The 21517-nt window shown below is 46.8% G+C and overlaps 1 protein-coding gene across 5 annotated transcripts in view; it reads left to right on the top strand.

Moving 5' to 3' along the window:
• Positions 1-21517, top strand: part of NR1H3 (nuclear receptor subfamily 1 group H member 3) — a 51416-nt gene that overhangs the window by 11675 nt on the left and 18224 nt on the right. For 4 of the 5 annotated variants that reach the window (XM_065595249.1, XM_065595250.1, XM_065595251.1 and 1 more), the window contains 5 exons: positions 12545-12786; positions 13960-14226; positions 19688-19896; positions 20250-20429; positions 20861-20960. In XM_065595249.1, coding sequence (XP_065451321.1) covers positions 12669-12786; positions 13960-14226; positions 19688-19896; positions 20250-20429; positions 20861-20960 — 874 coding nt within the window. In that variant the 5' untranslated portion in view covers positions 12545-12668. Of the gene's footprint in view, positions 1-28; positions 4512-12544; positions 12787-13959; positions 14227-19687; positions 19897-20249; positions 20430-20860; positions 20961-21517 lie in introns of those variants that run through there. The other variant, XM_065595253.1, reaches the window with a different exon arrangement.

A 21517-nucleotide genomic window follows, 5' to 3' on the forward strand; every position in this document is an offset into this window, starting at 1 on the left:
TATTGTACAATAAGCATTACTGTCACCCTCTCTTACTCCCCATCCCTCTCTTCTGTTTTCCTCCTATTTCTTACTCCCAGGGGACCAGAAGTTGCCCAGTTTTGTAGAAATTAGAGAGGCAACAGGCCTGTTTGATAGAGAGAAATCTAGGTTTGGGAGTTGGAGGCAGGAACAGTCCTCTGAGTTCTAGTCCTGGCTCAGCCGCTCACTCACCAGATGGCCTTGGGCAATTCACTTATCTTCCCTGTGTCTCTGCTTCCCTGGGATAACTTTTCTGTTTATTTTCTATCATTTCTTAAATGCCAATGGTAGGTTGGGCCATCTCCCTGCCCAGAGGAATTAGTGACAATTAGAGGTTTATACCAAGGAGTTGTGCTGGGGCAATCTGGGGAATCCAGAGGATGTGGTGTTATCTTTGATTTTTTCATTGTAATTCTTCCTCTCTATTCTCTTCTTGTATAGTGCTGGGCTGCAGAAGGCCTTTGGGAGGCAATGATCACGATGGTGGTCTCTCCTACCTTCCAGGATTTTTTTGGGGGGGATGGTTAATTTGCTTGTTTCTAAAGAGTTTTGCAGATGAAAAGTACCAATAAGTTTGGATGCTATCTGCTTCATTTCCCACTGTTCCCACAGGGAGCAGAGCAGGATTGGACCCTGCAATGTCATTTTCTGGCCTTTATTGAGTTGTGTAGAGGAGCGGACTCACCCCTGCAGCGCCTCCTGCTGGTGAATTCCAGGAATTAGCTCCTTCCAGCTCCAGAGCACCCTCTGCAGGCCGGTGTCCCTCCCTGGAGCCCGGTGCCCTTTTACCTGGGGTGCTGCCCCCTGGCAGTACCCCCACAGTTCTGGGTCTCCCCCTCCCAGGGGAACCCCCACCCACTATCCCCACTTTGCCTCAGTTTTGGCTACTGCCCAGTCTCCATCTAGACCCCATTCACTGGGGCAGACTGCAGTATCAGCCACTCATCACACGCAAAGGGGTTCGGACCTGCTGCCTCAGCCTACCCATGGGCTGCCCCCTGCAACACAGTACCTAATAAGCCTTACCAGGCCTGCAGCCTGGGGCTTTCCTAGGCCGGAGCTCCCTGGGCCTTTCCCCAGCCCTGCTCCACTCTAGGCACTTAGGGTACATCTATACTTACCGGCTGGTTCGGCGGCAAGCAATCGATCTTCTGGGATCGATTTATCACGTCTTGTCTAGATGCGATAAATCGATCCCGGAAGTGCTCGCCATCGACGCCGGTAATCCTGCTCTGTGAGAGGAATAGGCAGAGTCGACGGGAGCCTGCCTGCCGCACATGGACCTGCAGTAAGTACCTTTAAGTTCGAACTAAGGTACTTCGACTTCAGCTACGTGAATAACGTAGCTGAAGTTGCGTATCTTAGTTCAAACTGGGGGCTTAGTGTGGACCACCCTTTAGTTAAGCTCCCTGTAGCCAGGCCCTTCTCTCTCTGAACACAGAGAGAGACTGTCTGCTTGAGCGCCTGGCTCAAGCCTTTATAGGGCCAGCTGGGCCCTGATTGGGGCGTGGCCCCAGCTGAGCTGGCTTCCTCCCAATCAGCCCAGGCCTCTTGCCCTTCGACAGCCCTCCTCCAGGGCTGTCTAAACCCCTCAGGGCAGGAGTGGGTAACCACCCTGCTACAAGTTGTTTTTTGAATTACTGCCAGGATGAGGCTTCTGCCATTTCCCTTGCACCACACTGTCAAGCAATTATTCCTGATATTCAACCTTTGCTCTTCTCTGACCTCTCGCCAATTTGTGAACATCTTTCTGGGACTGAGGTGGCATTTCCCCAGATCCATATGGAAAGGAAATATTAGTCCCCAGAGCACAAGTGTGAAGCCTCTAGGATTGAGGGTCACAAAGGACAAGTGCAGGATCCCAGGTGTGGTCTCTTCCTTGCTCCAAGATGTGGCATGTCTGCATCACTTCACAGTGGATAGAGAATCTTCTCTCAATCTTGCTTTGCTTCTCTGCAAGCTTCATGTTAAGATCAGTTTTGGTCCCCAGCCAATAACTCCCTGTATATATGTCCCATTGCACCATTCTGAAATATGGGCATTTCCCCTGGCCTTTCCTGCCCCTCTCCTTTGAATAACATTCTCTGAAAATGGACCAAGGAAAATTTAGATCTTAGAACTGGTGCCTCAAAGAAAAGCTGGTTGTCAATTTTTTTCCAGACATATATAATTAGCTCTGTGCAGAATGGGTATGAATGACTGAAGCTAGAGGAGGAATCTAGTAAAGAAGTGGGGCATGCAGATTTTCTCTCTCTGCTGACATTTGGTAGAATTTACAATAATCTATTTCCCCATGTTAAGTATCCTCACACCTTCTATGGGTCATCTCGATTATCACTTCAAAAGTTTTTTTTCTCCTGCTGATAATAGCTCATCTCAATTGATTGGCCTCCTACAGTTGGTATGGCTACTTCCACCTTTTCATGTTCTCTGTATGTATAAATATCTTCTTTCTGTGTGTTCCATTCTATGCGTCGATGAAGTGGGCTGTAGCCCACAAAAGCTTATGCTCAAATAAATTTGTTAGCCTCTAATGTGCCACAAGTACTCGTGTTCTTTTTGCGGATACAGACTAAAACGGCTGTCACTCTGAAACGAGGCAGGGACTAGTTCTCATTTTCAGCCTTCAAATTGGCCAGGGTGAGCTATCACTGCACCTAGAAGGTTTAAGTGCAGATCAGCAACTTGTTTGGTGAGCTGCAAGCTTCTCAGCTTTAGTTCCTCAGACCAGGGTTTTGCTTTTATCAGGCTGTTTCCCAGGAGAATTTTTCTGTAGGCTTCCTAGGCGTGGTCTAGACTTAAGTTTTGCTGGCACAGCTATGTCAAGAGTGTGAAAAAAATCACACAGACCTCCAACCAACATAGCTATGACAGTTATACCAGCAAAAAAGTTATTTTGCTAGTATAGCTTTTTTCTTCAGAGACTCGATATAAACGATACCGCAAAATAAATCTTTTGCTGGTGTAAGCTGAGCCTCCATTAGGAGGATTTGTTGATATAGCTATACTTTTCTATTGTAAACAAGACCCCAGACTAAACACCCCTCCTCTGCTCCCCTACACAAGATGCTGAGCAGACCTGTCTTTGTTTCTCTTTTGGAAAGGGGGGTGTTTGTTGCTGTATTTTTCTCTGCTTCTCCTCCTGAGAGGAGCACAGATGGGATTTTTCCTGTTTGAAGTCCCTGTCAAAGTCAAAGCCACTTTGTGTTTTCTGTCATCCAAAAGTTGGTGCTGATAGTGAAGTCAAACTGATGCTGAGCTGAAGTCAAAGTCAAGCTCCCAGCGTTACTGCAGTTCAGTTTCAAAATAGCAGGCTCTGCCTCTGTTCTCCCATGCAGGTGCTTCAGGGACCTATATAGCTTCTAAGCAGCAGCTGGACTGAATTGGGATTTTGTCTTTCGGAGACGTTCCTCTTGTGGAGATAGGGGTGACTCCTATTCCATCACGTGTGTGTTGTGGTGGTGGTGGCGGTCAGGGATCATCATCATAACATCTTCCTTCCTGAATCCCATACATGTCTTGATTTCTGCTCTCCCTGAGGTCGTATATGCTCTAGATTTGCCTGAGGCTCAGAACCCAATGTGATGGGTACAGTATAGAATCCCAGTTTGAATAGAATAGTCTGAAGTTGAGTTAGGGCTAGTCTACACAAACATTTAGTTTGTGACAAGCTGGGGTATGAATCCACCTTGCGCTAACCCGCTGTGCTCTAACTGTTCACATGGACCCTTCTGATGCACACTAACAGTTCCTCAGTGTACTTTGATCTAGTCCTGTTTCAAAGTGGGGGTAGATCATAGCACACCAAGGAACTTTTAGTGCATGTCAGCAGGGTCCACACAGACAGTTAGTGCATGGCAAGATATTGAGGGATTGATTGATACCACAGGTTGCTGTAAATGAAATGTTCATGTAGACAAGCCCTGAGGCAGCCATTGTCCAGACCCAGATTGAGCTCTCTGCCAGGGGCTAGCAGAGTTTGGGCAGATGACCACCATGAGAAACTCCATACCAGTAAATGTGACTGTATGAAATCCTGACACCATTCCCTAACTCACCCCCAAACTCTGAGCCACAGGGAACAAATCAGCCTTTCTCGTCATCATTCGCTCACTCATTCAGGGGAGCTGGCGTTTACAGGCAAACAGGAAAAGAGGCCAAAGGAGCCCTGCATACAGTGTGAATGAACTGGAGTAACCCCTTCTTCTTTCTCCTTCTCTCAGTTACAGGACCAAGGGCATCCGGCAGCACACAGGGAGGGAGGGAGCAGAAAAGCACAGCCCATTCTGAGAACTCACTGGCCTGAAAGTACTCACACTCGCTTACTCTCTCTCTCTCACTCCTTGTGCTGCTGCGGGATCTTTAGGCCTCCCGAGCCCTGGGTGGGAGATCACTGTCAGGGCAAAGGAAAAACCTCAGCCATTGGCACTGAAGGAAAAAAGGAACTAACAAGAGAGACAGGCAGGAGGGAGGCTTTGCTGCAGGACCAGGTAGGTGAGCTGGAGGTCTGCTTGTAGGGCAGTTTTTGGGTGGCTTAGTTTTTTTATTTTTTTTATTTTGGGGACCTTGTGGGCTCTGTTGTGAGATTGGAGTTGGCTACATCTGAATCCAATCTGCTTTGGGGTTTGGGAATGAGCATTCGTAGCACAGCAATGCCCATGGGCTCTCCTGGAAGGGAACAGTCCCCTGTTCACTGAAGGATTTAGGACAATGTGAGATATTATGGTCAGTGGGACACCTACAGCGGTAGAAGCGCAGGAGCTGCCAGAAGTGAGGCTGTGCACTGAAGTGGCTTGGAGAAAAGTCCCCAGATCTGATCCTGATCTGGCCTGGCTTATTATATTTATTATTTGTATTGTGGTAGTGTCTAGAGGGCCTGGCCTATTGGTGCTAGGCCCTGTGCAAACATAAGAGACAGTCCCATCTCTGTTACTTCGGTTCTGTATTTCTTCCTGCCTGGGATAAAATTAAACTGTTCTCATTGCCCTTTTATAATCATATAAGAAACATGCCAGGGGCTTCTCTCACACACCAACTCAGTAGACGGGTATTGGTAAATATCTCGGGACTTCTCTTCAGCCGGGGAAAAATGCAGTGGCCAGACCAGTTTGTGGAAGTTCAGAGGAATAACCTGACTCTCCCTTTGACAGTCCCATTCTTCCCCTGCTTTGCTTTGTGATCCAGGACAGGCTGCTGCATTTGACAGAGGCTGGGGGAGAGGTTGCATCTGTACCAGGCTGTTGGGAAGCTGTGGGCAATTTTTTGCATCATCAACATTAAAGGCAGGAATGAATCCCATAAATTCATCTAGTTCACACCTCCTATCTCTCTGTAGGATTAGTCCCTCGAGGGAAAGTTCCAGGGCTTTAGCGAGTCTGCTTTTCAGTGTCCTAAGTAATGAGGCTTCTCCACTTTCCTCGAGTAATTACTCCATAGTCTAGTAGATCTTACCATTAAGATGTTTTTCCCCCCTGATATTCAGCTTAAATTTCCCCTTCCTAGTTTCATCTCACTCTTCACATCTCCCACCCTAAGTAAGTCCTCCTTTCCTTGGTATTTACATTCCTCAGGTACTTGTACACAGCTATATCTCCCTGCCCCCACTCCAGTCCTCCATAAGACAAGTTGTATTTAGTTGTTTGAGTCTCTTTCTTCTGTTACTTTTCTCTGTACTCCCTCCAGTTTGTGGACATCTTTCTGGTACTGAGATGTCAAAACTGTTACATTATTTCAGATGGAGTCTCCTGAAAGCTGTATGGGGAGACACTATTCTCTGTCTGCTCAGGACTTTAGGCCAGGACTCAGAGCTGATCTCTCTTTTCCCAGAACTGTACAGAGCGGGGCTATCCCCCTGCTCCGTGAATGTTTATACTCTTAAAACTGAGTTGCCTTTTATGCTACCCTGTTGCATTGCGAGCACCTATCTAGTGTGCAGTCCACTATCACTAGGCATCACTGCTTCCCAGGTTTTCTCCGCCCATCTCGGATCTGGGTTTTGAGTTATTTTTCCCCTGAAGTACTAGTTGAGTACTGTTTCCCCAGGCTGAGTATCGCTTTATTTTCTGCCTGTGTATCTAATTTCTCTATGTCCCTTTGGGTTATTTCTCTGTCCTGACAGGGTGTTAGCAACTCCTTCCAGTTTAGTATGACCTATGCCTGTCATTAACATACTCTTTACCTTCTTAACAGATACTTGCTGATAATATTAAATCAGACCAATCTTAACTCTGGTTTCACCAGCAGAGCCTGAGAAAAGAGTGCTATAGAGACTGGGAGGAACAAGAGAACCAGTAAGAGCTGGAAAGAACCACTTGCTTCCAGAGACCTGCTCAGAGGAAGTACTAAGACCTTTTAGGAAGTTTGTGAAAATCTGCTAGATAGTATAAAAGAGAAGGTGCCCATCAGAGCACCAGGTCACTGGGCACCATCCACTCTTCTGATGGGAGAGAATGGGTCTTCCTGTGTAAGTTTTTATGCGGTCCTATCACATTGCAAGCTCCTACATAGTGCTGTAACACTTACTCTGTGGGACTCTACTAGATTCGGATCCCAACCCAATGCTTTGTTTTTTATCTCAGCCATTTGGACCTGTAGCCAGTTTTCTGCGAACATGACAGTGTCATAGCTGAGCCATTGTAAATTAAGATTTCAGAAAACTTTTTGTGGGATACTTTGGGCCCAGCTTTCTAAGAGAGAATCAAATTGGCTCTTTGATGCTCAAATGTGTATTTTACAAGTTTGAACTCATTTAGGAAATTTGGGCACATGTCTTAAGTGTCTACATTTGAAAGCTAGGACTGTCTATCAAATGCACTCGTTCACTTGGTCATATTCACAAAGGCTCCTGTGCTGTTATACGGGTGTACGTACAAAGGCACAATTCCACTGACACATATGGGGAGACGTGTGCTTGTAAGCCCAGTCATAACACATGGACGCACACACAAGTAAAGTTTCTCTGACAGAGTGTCCGTGTACACAGGGGAGTGCACCCAGGTCAGAAGCATACAGGCATATTTATGTTAACAGACATATGGATGGATGCACATATATGCCCCAGGCATACAGGCACGGTCCCTCTGTCACGCACGTGCACACCCATTCTTTCAGCAGGTGGCTGGCTAGTGCTGCAGTGACATAGGGTTCTGGTCAGCATCCCATGTTTTGTACCACCCCACAGATTTTCACAAACTTCCTAAAAGGCCTCAGCACTTCCTCTGAGCATCTGTTACTGGGAAGGAAGAGGCTCCTCCAACTCTTGCTGACTCTTGTCTCTCATTCCTTCTGTGGTCTACAGCACACTTTTCCCAGGCTCTCTTTAGGGGAACACATGCCTGGAACAGGGACTGTATGTAAAAAGCTGATTTGTATTTTCTGAGGAAGGCTTGTGACTCCTGAGGCTCAGGGCTTCTCCCAGAATGCACTGGTCCTTCCAGGAAGGCCAAGGGAGTTAGTGGAATTGGGGGTGAGAGAGAAAGGCAGTCATGCTTAGCAGGGGAGAAGTCATTGTGACTACTTCTGAGCTACTTGCTTATTGTGCACAAACTGTACTCTGCCCGAGGTCATCTCCTTTACTTGTATCTTTTGTGGCTAGGGGACAGAATTTAGACATATCCCAGGCAGCTGTGACTCTTGATTACTGATCAGATGGAAGATTTCCAGAATGAATGGAGGGGAAGTTCTCTTGGGAATTGGAATGGGACTCTTGCCTGTGGGATGGGGTGGGAGCTCAGGCTGTGGGGGTTAGTCCCTGTGAAGGAATGGATAAGAGCCCTGGCTGTATAGAGAGTTTCTGTGTGGGACAGGAGTGAAGCCCTGGCCGTGGGAGTGGGAGTGCTGGTTGCAGGGGCTCTGTGGGTATGAGGGTGGGAGCACTCACTGCAGAGGACAAGGCTGAATGCTGTGGCTTGTATCATGATATTTTATGGGTACTTTGCCTACAGTTTGAAACACAAGGGTTACCAAAGGGCTGAACTTGGGACTTTTGGTCTCTGAGTTGTTCAGCTGTCTCCGGGAGGGGTGGGGGGAAGGGAGGGTGAAGAAGCTGGTGCCAGCACATCTCGGAAGTGCTTGGCGCCTTGATCTGAGACATGAATGACAGTTTGTGGGAGAACTGCTTCCCCCAGCCTTTCACCTAGATTGACTTCCTCATTGGAGGCTGCACTCAGTGGATTTCTCTGTTCCAGATGCCGCATTTGGGAGTGAGGGGTTGTCCTGTTTTATCATTTTGCCAGCTCTGGTTTTCAGAACTGGCACCAGGAATTGGGACCAACAGGTGGGGTAGCACAGCAGGCTGTATAAGGAAGATAAAGTTTTCCTTTTGCAGGTACAATTAGCATCACAGTTTTACATCTGTAATTGAGTTTTAGGTGCAAATCTGTATAGAGAGTTTCTGTGTGGGACAGGAGTGGAGCCCTGGCCATGGGAGTGGGAATGCTGGCTGCAGGGGCTCTTACAATTACTTACAATTCTTAACTACCCGATTGCTGGTACAAAAGGGAGGTGGAACCTCAACCCTTTGAAAACTCAGCCCTAAATCTTTACGTTGATTCCTGTGACATCTCCTGGTGACTTGTAAGGTGAGTAGAAGTCCAGCTTTCGGTAGGATTTGCCTAGACCTGTGTTAAGATGGGAGGCAAATAGCCACCTCTCTGACTCTGACCTACTGTTAGCGCATGGAATGGGGACACTTGAGTTGGTTTCACAGCATGAAGACAATCATTTATTTGTATTCAGGGTGAGCTCACAGAGATTCCAGCCTAATGAGAGAGAGAGAGAGAGAGGAATTAGAAAAGACACTTAAAAAAATTGAAAATGAAAATCAGCCTCCATTACTCTGTTGCACAGGCTTCCCATCCCCCTGTCACCACTGATGGTCCACGGCCAGGGCTGCTCTGCTATAGCTGCCCTGGAAGGCCCCGCTTACTCAGTCTCCCCACCCAGTACACAGATGCTACGGCTTGCATCTAGGTCAAACACCATCAGCCCGAAGCTGCTACTGGATTCATAACGGTAAAAGGAAAATGCAGTGTGTAGCGGGGTGAATGCCGGCTCCAGCCCTGAAGGGGTTGGAAAAGCCCGGCAGAGGGCAGGGGCTGTGTAAAGGGGCAAAACCCTGGCTGATTGGGGAAGTGGCTGCAGCTGGGGCCATGCCCCAGCTGAGCAACTCAGCCTTATAAGAAGGCCAGGGTAGCCAGAAGCTGAGGAGTCTCCCTCTGAGTGCAGAGAGAGACAGGCCTGGCTGCAGGGAGCTCACCCTGGGACCTAGAGTGAGGCAGGGCTGGGGAAAGGCCTTGGAGGCTGGGAAGCCCGAGACCAGCAACTCCCCAGGCTGCAGGGCCTGGTCCTAGGCCCATATAGGTATTGGGGTTGCAGAGGGGCAACCTGAGTGTGGGTAAAGGCAGCCAGTCCAACCCCCTTGTTGCCGGTGATGATTGGCTGATAGCTGCAGTCTGCCCCAGGGTGCGGGGGCTAGATCATGACTGGTAGTAGCCATGACTGAGGTGACATTGGGATAGGGGGTGGGGGTTCCCCTGGGGGGGGAGACCCAGAGAGAGAGAGTGGGGTACTGCCAGGGGGGCAGCGCCCAAGCCAAGGGCACCGGGGTCTAGGAGGGACATGGGGGCCAACGACAGGTGGGACACCTGGCCTGCAGAGGGTGCTCTGGATGCTGGGTGAGCTAATTCCCGAGACAACCAGCAGGAGGCGCTGCAGGGTTGAGTCCGGGCCTGATTACACAGTGCTTTAGGGAAGGCTTCTCTGGAGTATCTCTGCTCCCAGCACTGGGAAAGTTAGGCATCCTCTGCATAAGTCAGACTACTCATGCACAGACAGGGAGCGTCGTGTCTCTTCTGTCAGAAACTCCTCTTTGGGCTCAAAATACCCAGCCAACAGCTAGTTTAACTCTTGTTACATGAGTTCGACTTGTTTGCGCATTGAAGATATGTCACTTTGGAAATCTCACCAGGCAGATATCTCTGTCCTCCTCTTTGGTTCTGGGTGTCTGGTCCTCTTCCCTATTTCCTAGCATACATAGGCTGGCTGCACTGGGGTGCTTAATCATCAAAAGTAATAGGAGCCCAAGCAGTCCTTCAGTTACAGAACTGGCCTCTTCCTCTACTACTGTTTGCAGAGCTGCTGTGGTCTATAGGGTAATTCTTTAAAAATAATTAATATTTTTTGAATGAATCTTCCTCATAATTTTAAATTCATGAACAACAGTGTGCTCAGCAGAATCTAGCCTCAGGGCAAGTATACTCAGCTCTCTGCCTGTCACACCCAAACATGGCTGGACATGCTGCTCACAGCTGTGCCAATGCAGAGCAAATGTGGGACTAAGAACAAACAGTGGGTGTGGGATTTGTTCATCTCCAGATCTCATCCCCAGAGGACTTTTGTTCACTACAGCATTTACATTGGAGTGGTTTTCAAGCCAGCTGTAACTATCCACTTTGTGCCTTTGGGCATAGAGGCACTGGGAGCCTTCTTGCATTTTCCCAAACCCAGATACATTAGCTCACTATCCTGCATGTAGGGATTTTTTATTCTTTCTGCCAGTTCACGGGTTTCCCTTTTGCTGCCATTGTATTTCTTCTCCAGTCGCTCAGGGACTAAAGGGAGAGGGACTCTCTACTCCTTACATTGTCCAGATCAAGGCTAAGGCCTTATCTACACAGATCATGTTTTAATATGGCCTGTGGACATTAAACTTCCTGTGTCTGTTATCTGGGAGAATATAATGGAACCAGGCAGGGGTCCAACAGACTCAACAGTGTGTGTCAATTTATGCTTGTTGGTTCCATTGGGGACATTGCAGTAGTCTTTGGATTGTCTATACTTGAAAAGTTGCATTAGTTTAACTAAATAGATTTTAAATCTGTCCAGTCAAATTGGTACAAACCCTTAAAGTAGATCAGGGGTAGGCAATGTCAGAAGTGGTGTGCTGAGTTTTCATTTATTCACTCTAATTTAAGGTTGCGTGCCAGTAATACATTTTAACATTTTTAGAAGGTCTCTTTCTATAAGTCTATAATATATACCTAAACTATTGTTGTACGTAAAGTAAATAAGGTTTTTAAAATGTTTAAGAAGCTTTATTTAAAATTAAATTAAAATGCAGAGCCCCCCGGACCTGTAGCCAGGACACGGCAGTGTGAGTGCCACTGAAAATCAGCTTGCGTTCCGCCTTCAGCACGCGTGCCATAGGTTGCCTACCCCTGATGTAGATGGACTTAAACTGCTGTAACCCTTAAGCTTGCATTATTAAATTGCTGAATTAAGCTAAACTGATAAATGAATATTAAACCAGTTTCGGTAGGTCTACATTAGGAGTTTGCACTGATTTAAACTTAGTCTAGTTAAACTGGTCCAACTCTTTGTATAGATGAGACCCTTCGAGAAATTTGACTAGGTCTTCTTCTCAATATGGCTGTAGACTGATGCTCTGCTCCTGTAGTGGACTTAAACAATGGATGTGGACTTTGTGTTTCCCAGGTGTTTGAGAGGGGAGCCATTCAGATGCATCTTTGGTGGTGAATGCATTTGCCTGAAGAAGATTATAGCCATTTTCCATAGATCTGATGTAGGAATTTTATCTCCTGCTATAGTTTGTACCTGTGCTCTAAATCAGTGGCTCTCAGCCAGGGTACTTTTACCCCTAGGGGACGCAGAGGTCTTCCATGGGGCACATGAACTTATCTAGTTCTACAACAGGCTACCTAAAAAGCACTAGCGAAGTCAGGACAAACTAAAATTTCATACAGACGATGACTTGTTTCTATTGCTCTATATACTGAAATGTGAGAACAATATTTATATTCCATTTGATTTACTTTATAATTATATGGTAAAAAGGAGAAAGTAAACAATTTTTCAGTCGTAGTGCGCTGTGACACTTTTTTGTATTTTTATGTCTGATTTTGTAAGCAAGTAGTTTTTAAGTGAGGGTACCACTTGGGGTACGCAAGACAAATCAGACTCCTGCAAGGGGTATAATAGTTTGGAAAGGCTGAGAGACATTGCTTTAAATGGCATTGATCCTGAGCACAACATAGGGCAGCTGTTAGTATCACAATGAAGATTTTATCGTGTAATAATTGTAAAGACCTTACATTTTTTATAATGTGAGCTCCTCAAGGCACATTACAAAATCCATCACAGCTGGCACTGATTAGCAGCCCCTTATTGGCAGGTTCGACAAGGAGTGTGGAGATTGGAATACCCCTCTCGCACACTTGGGGATGTCCCTACAGGTCAGGGCTGAGGTTCAGTGGTGATGTGTGTGGTAGGGAAAGCTTGTCCTGCAATAGTATATATTCTGGGGATAAACAGAGGATTCATTCTCCAGGGTCTGCTAAATCTTGTAACTTTCATCACATTCACATAGGGTTTTAAGGAAATAAACATAAATAACAAGGCTGATCGTCTCTTTGGGTGAATGATGGAGCAAGGCCTCAAAGTATAGCTGGATTGGTAGCCCCTGCATTTAAATTCTCTCCTCTTATGCTTCTGTTTTTCTCCACAGGCACCTCCAGTCAGTTTTTAAATAGCAGAGAGAATCTAACAGCCTTGAAGACTTCTGCAGCATCAGACACAGCAGTAACCATGCTACAGAGATGAAATGATAGTGAGTCTTGCCAGTGTATCCCATGGGTCCCACACAGCTTGCTGCACAGGATCATGGGAAAAGGGTGGCAAGTGTATTTGAAATGGAGGAGGAAGGGTTTTCACTCTTCCATGGCTCGGAGATCCCCCCCGAGCATGCAGGTAAGGTGGTCATTGTGACATCCACACAGTGTGAAGGTGGTGTGCTGACTGAATCACATACATAATGGCTGCTTAGGGTTTGATCCATTACATGCAGGGCACTTGATGGGCTAAGGGAGTAGAAGAAGAGTTGTCAGTTGGTGGGAGAGAGGATGGGGTTCTCCAGGATGTAAATGGTGACAACAGGTGTGCTGTAATGTGCTGGCTTTGTGTGTGTGTATGTGTGTGTGATGTTGTCCTCTAGTGGCTGAGCCCACAGGGAATAAAAAAGACAGACTTCTGTCAGTCATGGGAGATCTTTGGATTTAGGAGTGGATGGGAGGGTTCTTCCATGGGGCGGTATGTGCAGGTGGTAGAAGATAAGAACACTTCAGGAATCCAAGGATTAATTGAGCTAGTGCCATGTGGCCCCCACTTTTGCACTATTTTCCCTCTTGGCTGGTTCTCCAAGGCTTCGCTTCATGGGTGTTGTCTGCTTTAGTCTGAGTTTTCCGTAACACCCTCATTTCAGCCCCTCTTCCTGTGACTCTTGGGCTGCTGAGCCATATTTCAATATCATCTGTATGGGGTTTGAGTGCCACTGAGGTAATGCGGTGCTGAAGTCTTGCTCTTCAAACACCTGTAAATAGCGTTGCCCGTTGTTGCCTCGGGGGGTGGGGCAGAGGGTGCAGAGTGGAAGTGAGAGCACCAGAGACAAATTTTGAAAGAATAGATTTTCTGTGCAGTTTGGGATTTGGCTTTAGATTTGGACTTCTCCTTTTTGCAGATCTTTCATATGCCACTGCAAGTCACTCCCACCTTGTCAGACTTAGAGAGATGAAAGTGCAAAAGGGTATTTAGTCTGAACACATCCAACTCTTGGGGCTGAAAGCAGCAGGGGCTGCCTCTCCCCATTCCCATCCCCCAGAAGCCTGAAAATTGGGATAAAAATGGGAGCAGTGTTGTGCTCAGGTTCGGGCAGCAGTTGCCATCTCTAGTAGCTCTGAGTAAGAGAAGGAGTTCTCATCCAGATGGAGAGTGAGAGAGATCTGAGCCTGAAACTGACTCTGATTCCCAGGATGTATCTGTGCCACCATGGGTGGGAGTGGATTTGTGCTAGGGAACTGGCTTTTCTAGGGAACTGGATATCCTGGCCTATTCACAGCCTCCACTTCTCTTTGTCCATCTCCGTAGAAAATCCACCCCTGAAGCGGAAGAAGGGTCCAGCCCCCAAGATGCTGGGGAATGAAGTGTGCAGTGTATGTGGGGACAAGGCCTCAGGCTTCCACTACAACGTGCTGAGCTGCGAAGGTTGTAAGGGCTTCTTCCGCCGCAGCGTCATCAAGGGTGCCCAGTATGTCTGCAAGAACGGTGGCAAGTGTGAGATGGACATGTACATGCGCCGCAAGTGCCAGGAGTGCCGGCTGCGCAAGTGCCAGGAGGCAGGCATGCGGGAGCAGTGTGAGTGCAGGGGAGGGAGGCATGTTGAAGCAGTGCGGGTGCAAGGGAGGGGGGCATGCAGGAGCAGCGTGGGTGCAGAAGCACTTGTGGGGAATGTAGTCATTGTGGGCTATGCCGGAGCAGTGAGGCTGTTAGTGGAGATATTGATGCTGTGGATGAATACAGTGGCCATGCTGCCTAGTATCTATGTGGCTGGGAAAAGGAACTGTTTACTCTGAAACAATCTAAAAATAACCTTCAGAGGCACAGCTGCCCACACACCAATGAAGTTCTTGGCAAGCTGACTGCCTTGTGATTTTGAATGTGTGAAGCGTCATTATGCTGTCTGCATAGTCAGCACTATTGCAAGCGTTTGCTATGCTTGTAACACACGTATCCACACACAGAAGTTGTAACAAGTGCACAAATATTGCCACACCATTGCAACTGCACTTACACATGCCCAGTTTTGGCACTCAATTTTACTTCCTACGCTCAGTTGCTCTTCTCTGTTGCATTGCTAGTGTAGACCAGGAGCTCAGTCCACCTGGTACAGTCCTTCAGTGCTCCTGCCCACCTTTCAGTGACAGCTTAGCGAACTATCTCTGTCACATGTCAAGCCACCTTGTAGGACATGTAGGCCCAAGAGAAACTCAGTTAGTACTCAGCTTGTCTGGTTTCCCCCTTCCCCACACCCCAAAGCCCAGAGCAGTGAAAAAGGATACACCGTGAGCCATAGCACACAGCCATGCCCTAAATCAATGTGTATACTGCACTGGGATTGGTGTAGCCATATGAATTCTGCCTCAACACCATCACTCATACTCCTGAGAGCAGGAGATGGGACTTGATTGGAAAAAACACAGCAAAGCTACCCATTTCCCCACATCTCACTCACATTCTGCAAGTAAATCCCAGATGGCCTCCTAGTGGTTCCACACCTACTTGTTGCGTTGGGGGAAATAACTGGGCTGCATCTCCTCCCATCATCTGCACTGTTCTGCCAAACCTGGGCCCATTCCACTCCTGTCTCTGGATCCTTTGTGGAAATACAGATAAAAACTGATTATAAAGCAAAATCAAAACAAGAAAAAGCAATAATAAAATCCAGCCTCCCCCGTCCCCGTCCCCGAACCCAGAGCTACCCAAATAGGACATTGCTTGTAGTAATGGATACCAGAATATATTGGACAGTGGCTGATGGGGAAGCTGGTGAGCCCCTGCCATGGCATCTGCATGGATTGTGCAAAGGTGTAGCAAGGCATAGGCCTTGCCCTTCATGATGAATGCATGGATCCTTTGGCAGAACAGAACTATAAGAAATAGGCAGTGGAACAAACCAAAACTGGGAATAGGCACAAATGTATGTTTTCTACCGTCGCCTACAACCTGTATCACATACGTTAAAATATACTTCTTAGCAAACTTAGGGAGTTGATAGGTAAGATCCCATGAAAAGCAAGTCTAAGGGTCAAGAGAGTTGGCAGTTTTTCAAAGAGACATTGTTAAGGGCACAAGAGCAAACTATCCCACTGTGTAGGAAAGATAGGAAGTATGGCAAGAGATCACCTTGGCTTAACCAGGAGATCTTCAGTGATCTGAAACTCAAAAACTAGGCCTAATTACAAAGGATGAATATAAACAAATAACATAAGTATATAGGGACAAAATTGAAAAGGCCAAGGCACAAAATGAGATTAAACTAGCTAGAGACCTAAAGGGTAATAAGAAAACAGTCTGCAAATACATTAGAAGCAACAGAAAGATCAAGAACAGGGTAGACCCATTAGTCAATGGAGGAGTTGGGGGGAACGACAGTAAAAGAAAATGTGGAAATGGCAGACGTGCTAAATTATATTTTTGTTTAACTTTTCACCAAAAAGTTTAGTAGTGATTGGACATCTAACATAGTAAATGCCAGTGAAAATGAGGTAGGATCAGAGGCTAAATTAGGGAAAGAACAAGTTAAAAATTACTTAGACGAGTTAGATGTCTTCAGGTCACAGGGCCTGATGAAATACACCCTAGAATACTCAAGGAACTTACGCAGGAGAGGTCTGAGCCACTAGTGATAATCTTAAAAAAGTTATGGAAGACAGGAGAGATTCCAGAGGACTCTGGAAATGGGCAAATATATTGCCAATCTATAAAAACGGGAACAAGGACAACCTGGGAAATTATAGACCAGTCAGCATAACTTCAGTATCTGGAAAGATGATGGAGCAAATAATTAAGCAATCAATTTGCAAACATCTAGAAGATAATAAGGTGATAAATAACAATCAGCGTGGATTTGTCAAGAATAGATTGTGTCAAACCAACCTAATAGCTTTCCTTGACAGGTTAACAAGCCTTGTGGATGGGGGAAAGCAGTAGATGTGGTATTCCTTGACTTTAGTCAGGCTTTTGATACTGTCTCGCATGACTGTCTCATAAACAAACTAGGGAAATACAACCTAGATGGAGTTAGTATGAGGTGGGTGCAGAACTGTTTGGAAAACTGTTCTTAGAGAGTAGTTAACAATGGTTCACAGTCAAGCTCGAAGGGCATAACAAATGGGGTCCCGCAGGGTCTGGTTCTGTTCAATATCTTCATCAACGATTTAGATAATGGCATAGAGAGTACACTTATAAAGTTTGTGGATGATACCAAGCTGGGAGGGGTTGCAGGTGCTTTGGAGAATAGGATTAAAGTTGAAAATGATCTGGACAAACTGGAGAAATGGTCTGAAGTAAATAGGATGAAATTCAACAAGGACAAATGGAAAGTACTTCACTTAGGAAGGAGCAATCAGTTGCACACATACAAAATAGGAAATGACTGCCTAGGAAGGAGTACTGAGAGTCATAGTGGATCAGAAGTTAAATCTGAGTTAAGAGTAACACTGTTGCAAAAAAAAAAAAAAAAAAAGCAAACATAATTCTGGGATGTATCAACAGGAGTGTTGTGAAGAAGAAAAGAAGTAATTCTTCTATTCTACTCCATGCTGATTAGGCCTCAACTGGGGTATTGTGTCCAGTTCTGGGTACCACATTTCAGGAAAGATGTGGATAAATTGGAGAAAGTCCAGAGAAGAGCAACAAAAATTATTAAAGGTCTAGAAAACATAACCTATGAGGGAGGATTGAAAAAATTGAGTTTGTTTAATCTGGCGAAGAGAAGACTGAGAGGGGACACGGTAACAGTTTTCAAGTACATAAAAGCGTACAAGGAGGAGGGAGAAAATTGTTCTTGGTAGGATAGGACAAGAAGCAATGGGCTTAAATTGCAGCAAGGTTGGTTTAGATTGGACATTAGGAAAAAGGTTCCTGTCTGGGTGGTTAAACACTGGAATAAATTGCCTAGGGAAGTTGTGGAATCTCTCATTGTCTAACCTGCTCTTAAAAATCTCCAAACACCTGTCAGGGATGGTCTAGATAATACTTAGTCCTGCCTTGAGTACAGGGGACTGGACTAGATGACCTCTTGAAGTCTCTTCCAGTCCTATGATTTTATGTACATTTGGAAAGTATGACATTTTAGGGTGCAGTCCAGACCAGTGAGGATCTGTGTCACTACTTGCCCTGCAACCTGGGGTGCCTCACAATGCTTTGGTGCTGTAGCTCCCAAACTGGGCTCCTCACAAATAGCATATAGGTCACATTCTGAGTGTCTGTGCAGAGCCTTAGCCCTAGTCCAGCAGCTCTGACTCCAATAGTGTGTCAGCAAACACCAGCTGCACTCTGGCTTCCAGCAGCCTTTGTTACTACTTGCAGGGTGACCCCAACACATTGCCAGTCACGGATTTCCCCCCAAAAGTGTGTGTTCTGTACTGACCGGCCCTCTCCTGGATAGTCCAGATATATTAGGTTTCAGAGTAGCAGCCGTGTTAGTCTGTATCTGCAAAAAGAACAGGAGTACTTGTGGCACCTTAGAGACTAACAAATTTATTAGAGCATAAGCTTTCGTGGACTACAGCCCACTTCTTCGGATGCATATAGAGTGGAATAAATATTGAGGAGATATACATCTCCTCAATATTTATTCCACTCTATATGCATCCGAAGAAGTGGGCTGTAGTCCACGAAAGCTTATGCTCTAATAAATTTGTTAGTCTCTAAGGTGCCACAAGTACTCCTGTTCTTTTTGCAGATATATTAGGTCCATTGCCCCTGTAAGAGGATCAACATGCAACAGTCTGCTACGTTAAATGGAGTTACCCAAACAATTCACTACACTGGATTAGTTTTAATTAAAGAATAAAACAAGTTCATTCAACTACAGAGAGAGATTTTAAGTGAGTACAAGTAATGAAGCATTACAGTAAAAAATGGTTACAAGAAAAATAAAGATAAAACACTTTCTAAACTTAACAGATGAGGCATGTTCAAGGTGAAGTCCCTTACCACATGTTTTCAGTATGTTGCTGATCAAACTCTCAGGCCAAGAGCTGATCCCAAAGTCCATAGGCTGTTTTCTTTGTCGACTTAGGTAGGAAAGAGAGATGGACTGGGAGAACAGGGCTGCCCAGAGGTGGGGGCAAGTGGGGCAATTTGGCTCGGGCCCCGCAGGGGCCCCTCAAGTCCTGGCTGAGAATCCCTTCCCTGGCTAGGGGCGCCTTTTTAATTTTTACTCACCCGGCGGCGGTCTGGGTCTTCGGCAGCACTTTGCGGCGGGCCCTTCAGTCGCTCCGGGTCTTCGGCAGCGGTTCCTTCAGTGCTGCCGAAGATGCGGAGCGCGTGAAGGACCTGCCGTCGCAGACTCGGAGCGCCGCCCGGTGAGTACAAGCGCTGCAGCGGGTGGTGCCTTTTTTTATGTCCGCTCCCCCGCCTTGCCCCAGGCCCCCTGAATCCTCTGGGTGGCCCTGTGGGAGAAATAACTTGGGTGTTTTTGCCTCTCACTTTTATAGTTCAGTTACACTTTGAAATGCATTTTTCTGAGGGTTGCCCATAGTTAATATTCATTCAAATAGTAAAGAAGGCAACATGGCGTCTGGGGGTGAAAGAGGTTGCATGCTGTTTCTTCTCACCTCTGTTTGCTGAAATGCAGATTTTCCTTGTCTCCTGTCTTCCCCCTCTTGCTGTCTGAGGATCCTGTTTACACCTTATATGTAAACTGAGGTAAACACACATTTCTTTGTTTAAGACCTTCTTGACCAATTCTGCCTAATCTGGGCTATGTGGGTTTGAACAAATGCCACCAACATCATTTGGGGGAAATCATAACTTTACATATAATTTTGCTACCTAAATTTCACCATGAGGATATTGACCAGCAAGTTATTAGTTTTCAAGTGATACCTTACAAGGCATATTTTGTACAAAGTTGCATGTAGGGTGTGAATTCTGGGTGCATTCTGGCATAGAAAGGTAGCTGACATCTTTGCCCTGGTTGTGTCCACTGTGTTTCCCTGTATCTGGCAGTTGAGTCCACTGTGTGCCTCTTGCGTCTGGCATCATTGCTTGCTCTCTCACTGTAGCCTCTTCTTTCTCCCCCTTTTAGGTGTTTTGTCTGAAGAACAGATCCGGCTGAAGAAGCTCAAGAAACAGGAGGATGATCAGGCTCGGACAGTGGTTGTGCGCCCAACCCCCCCATCTCCGCCCAACCCCCCCTATAAACTGACACCTGAGCAGTTGGGCATGATAGAAAAGCTTGTGGCAGCTCAGCAGCAGTGTAACCAGCGCTCATTCACAGACAGGCTCAAAGTGACGGTACAGGCTCAAAGGGCAGACTCCAAATACAGAGGGAAAGGGGAGGCTGGGGTCATGTGCAAAGTGAAGGGGCGCAGCACAGGAGGGCTGTGCTCTAAGTGTCGGGGGCACGACCTGGGGGCCATACACTATGTTTACAGAGGAGTGGCATGGGGCAGGGAACATGTGCTAAGCGTGGGGAAGTGCAGGGGATGGCGGGGGGAGGTTAAGCACTAAATGTAGAGGTGTCACAGGGGTGGGGGCCATGCGCTAATTGTATGTGGGAGGTGTCAAGGTAGAGGGTTGGGGGATTGTTTTTCTTTATTCCTTTCTTTCACTGTCCCCTCTCGCCCATTGTGTCTCTTCTCGCACAGCCATGGCCTCAGGCTCCAGACCCTCATAACCGTGAGGCACGGCAGCAGCGTTTTGCTCATTTCACTGAGCTTGCAATCATCTCTGTGCAAGAGATTGTGGACTTTGCCAAACAGCTGCCTGGCTTCCTGGAGCTCACCAGGGAAGATCAGATTGCTCTGCTGAAGACATCCACCATAGAGGTGAGAATCCAGCACATCACCATTGACACCAGTAGAGAAGTATGTTTCTCTGGTTGGTGGATTGGATTTTTTTCTCCTTTGGCATATACTGGACCAGGTTTGAGCAGTTGCCCTGGGGAGGAGAGATGGAAGGAACCTCAGATATGGAACCACTATTCCAGTGCCATCCTCTCCAACCATGGGGTACAGTAGGGAATAGGGCAAGAGCACTGGCTGGGGAGAGCTCCCAGCTGCTCCAGGTGCAGCCTATCTCTGCAGAAGGCACTGCTTAGGATGGGGCAGGATTTACTCTGTAATATAGAGGGCTACAGGATGGTGGTGAGTAGGTGACTTTTCTACATTGATGCTTCAGGACAAGCTGTAGCTTCTGTAACATTTTTGCTGGATTCACAATCAGGCTGTGAGTGTGGCCCCCCGGCTCTGTGTTTTAGGTGATGCTGTTGGAGACATCCCGGCGCTACAATCCAGAGACTGAAAGCATCACCTTTCTGAAGGACCTGAGCTATAATCGGGATGATTTTGCCAAAGCAGGTGAGCTGAAGCCCAGCTGGGGCAGCAGATAGGTTTTTCCTTTCCCCTCTCTATCCCATGCTGTCCCGCCCTTTGTAATGCAGGCTTCTGGACCCAGGTACAGGGTTTAGGTGAGGTATAGATGGTTGGGAACAGGAACTTGGCAATGCACCGCTGGGATCTCAGTTCCCACTTAACATGCAGTCGCAGTTCAGTTCAGGTACTAGCCCCAAAGATTGTAGAGGAAACTGGGATGCCGAACTTTAATGATCTCCTAGCCCCTTCCAGCCCCATATTGGGGAAATGTAGGAGACAGGATCACCTGTCTCCACTGTCCCCTGGGAATAACGAGAGGGGCTTTTTTCCTCAACTCTTTCTAGGTTATATGGCTGCTTTCAGCTGCCTTACCTGGTTTGAGAAGCGGGGTTTAGGGAAGGCATTGTCACTAATGGTCACTGCATAGAGGGCATCTAGATTCAGTGAGCAGAGTTGGAGATTCAGAAACCTAATGTGTGGTGCTGTGACTGCTTGGAAATCCATATTACTTACCTGCCAGTGAACTGTTCCCAGCATCCTCT

Source organism: Chrysemys picta, chromosome 4 (genome assembly GCF_011386835.1).
Source record: "Chrysemys picta bellii isolate R12L10 chromosome 4, ASM1138683v2, whole genome shotgun sequence".
Classification (NCBI taxonomy): domain Eukaryota; kingdom Metazoa; phylum Chordata; order Testudines; family Emydidae; genus Chrysemys; species Chrysemys picta.